The sequence below is a fragment of the Haliaeetus leucocephalus genome, unplaced genomic scaffold, assembly GCF_000737465.1.
Source record: "Haliaeetus leucocephalus isolate CR32 unplaced genomic scaffold, Haliaeetus_leucocephalus-4.0 Scaffold165, whole genome shotgun sequence".
NCBI lineage: Eukaryota > Metazoa > Chordata > Aves > Accipitriformes > Accipitridae > Haliaeetus > Haliaeetus leucocephalus.
Window position 1 is genome coordinate 242,841 of NW_010972601.1, and position 1,204 is coordinate 244,044.

The following is a 1,204-nucleotide window of genomic DNA, read 5'->3' on the forward strand; positions in this document are numbered from 1 at the left end:
GGGGGGCTGGAGCATGGCAGAGCATCCCTGCCCCAGTGATGGGACTGGAGGGGCAGCCCGGCCACGGGGAGTGGGCTATGGGGTCCGGGGTGGGAGCATTGCCCAGGCTGGGGGTAGCGTGGCCAGATCCTGCCCAGCTGGGTGGTGCTGGGAGCCCCCGGGGGGGGTCTGGCCCCTGCCCACCACCCATGCTCTCCCTCAGGGGACCCACTTCTCTCCAACACCTTCACTGAAGCCATTGGGGGCATCGTGGGTCCCACCGGACCCCCCGGACCCATGGGGCCGATGGGTGAGTGTGTCGTCCCCCCCCTTCCCTACGCCCCCACCCTGGCACTTTGGGGGTGCCCCGGTGTGGGGCACTCTACCAGGGCTGAGCTGAGCTGAGCCCCCTCTCCTTGCAGGTCCCCCCGGCCCCCCGGGTCCCATCGGGCCACCCGGTCCCCCAGGACCTGACGTAAGTGCCGGGAGCGCCAGGGTGGGGGACACGGGGTGGGCTGAGCCCTGGTACCCCCCCCCAGCTCATGACACCCACCTTGTCCTTGCACAGGGTAAAGCCGGGGCACCTGGAGCTGCCGGCCCCCCCGGGGAGAAGGGAGACAGGGTGAGTCCCTGCCAGCCCAGCGCTGTGACATGAGTTGGGGAGGTATCAGCCTGGGGGGGGTGGTGTCTGTCAGCATCTCCCACAGTGGGGGGCTCCAGCCGTGCTCCCCGCGTGCTGACGGGCCCTTTCCCCCCCTCCCCAGGGTCCCCAGGGCCACCCAGGCAGCCGTGGACAGGACGGGGCACAGGTACGTTGCTGGGTTGGGCCCCCCCGGGTCGCAGCCCCCCATGCCCCCCCCTGCCAGGCCGTCTCCTTTCTGTGTTTCAGGGCGAGCCGGGCCCCAGGGGCGAGCCGGGCGAGAAGGGCACTTGGGTGAGTGGCCGGTGGCACCGGGGACAGGAGTGGGGACATGTCTACTGACAGGGGTTGGCCACCCGTGGGTGCTGGGGGGACAGCGATGGGCTTGGGGGGGCACCCTGCTCTCTCCTATGGCTTGTCCCTGGGACCCCAATGATGGCATGGGGGTCCCCAGCGGTGCCCAGTACCCCACACCTCACCCCTGGGACCCCAACAGTGGTGGGGGGGGTCTCCAGCGGTGCCCAGTGCCCCACATCTCATCCCTAGGACCCCAATGGTGGCATGGGGGGGGGGGTCCTAGCTGTG

The 1,204-nt window shown here is 70.7% G+C and overlaps 1 protein-coding gene across 1 annotated transcript in view; it reads left to right on the top strand.

Moving 5' to 3' along the window:
* The window catches only part of EMID1 (EMI domain containing 1), an 8,338-nt gene extending 7,377 nt beyond the window's left edge, over positions 1 to 961 (top strand). Inside the window, exons 9-13 of the mRNA XM_010563372.1 lie at positions 203 to 289; positions 402 to 454; positions 548 to 601; positions 744 to 788; positions 869 to 961. Coding sequence (XP_010561674.1) covers positions 203 to 289; positions 402 to 454; positions 548 to 601; positions 744 to 788; positions 869 to 961 — 332 coding nt within the window. The remainder of the gene's footprint in view (positions 1 to 202; positions 290 to 401; positions 455 to 547; positions 602 to 743; positions 789 to 868) is intronic.
* Positions 962 to 1,204: the final 243 nt, after the last annotated feature.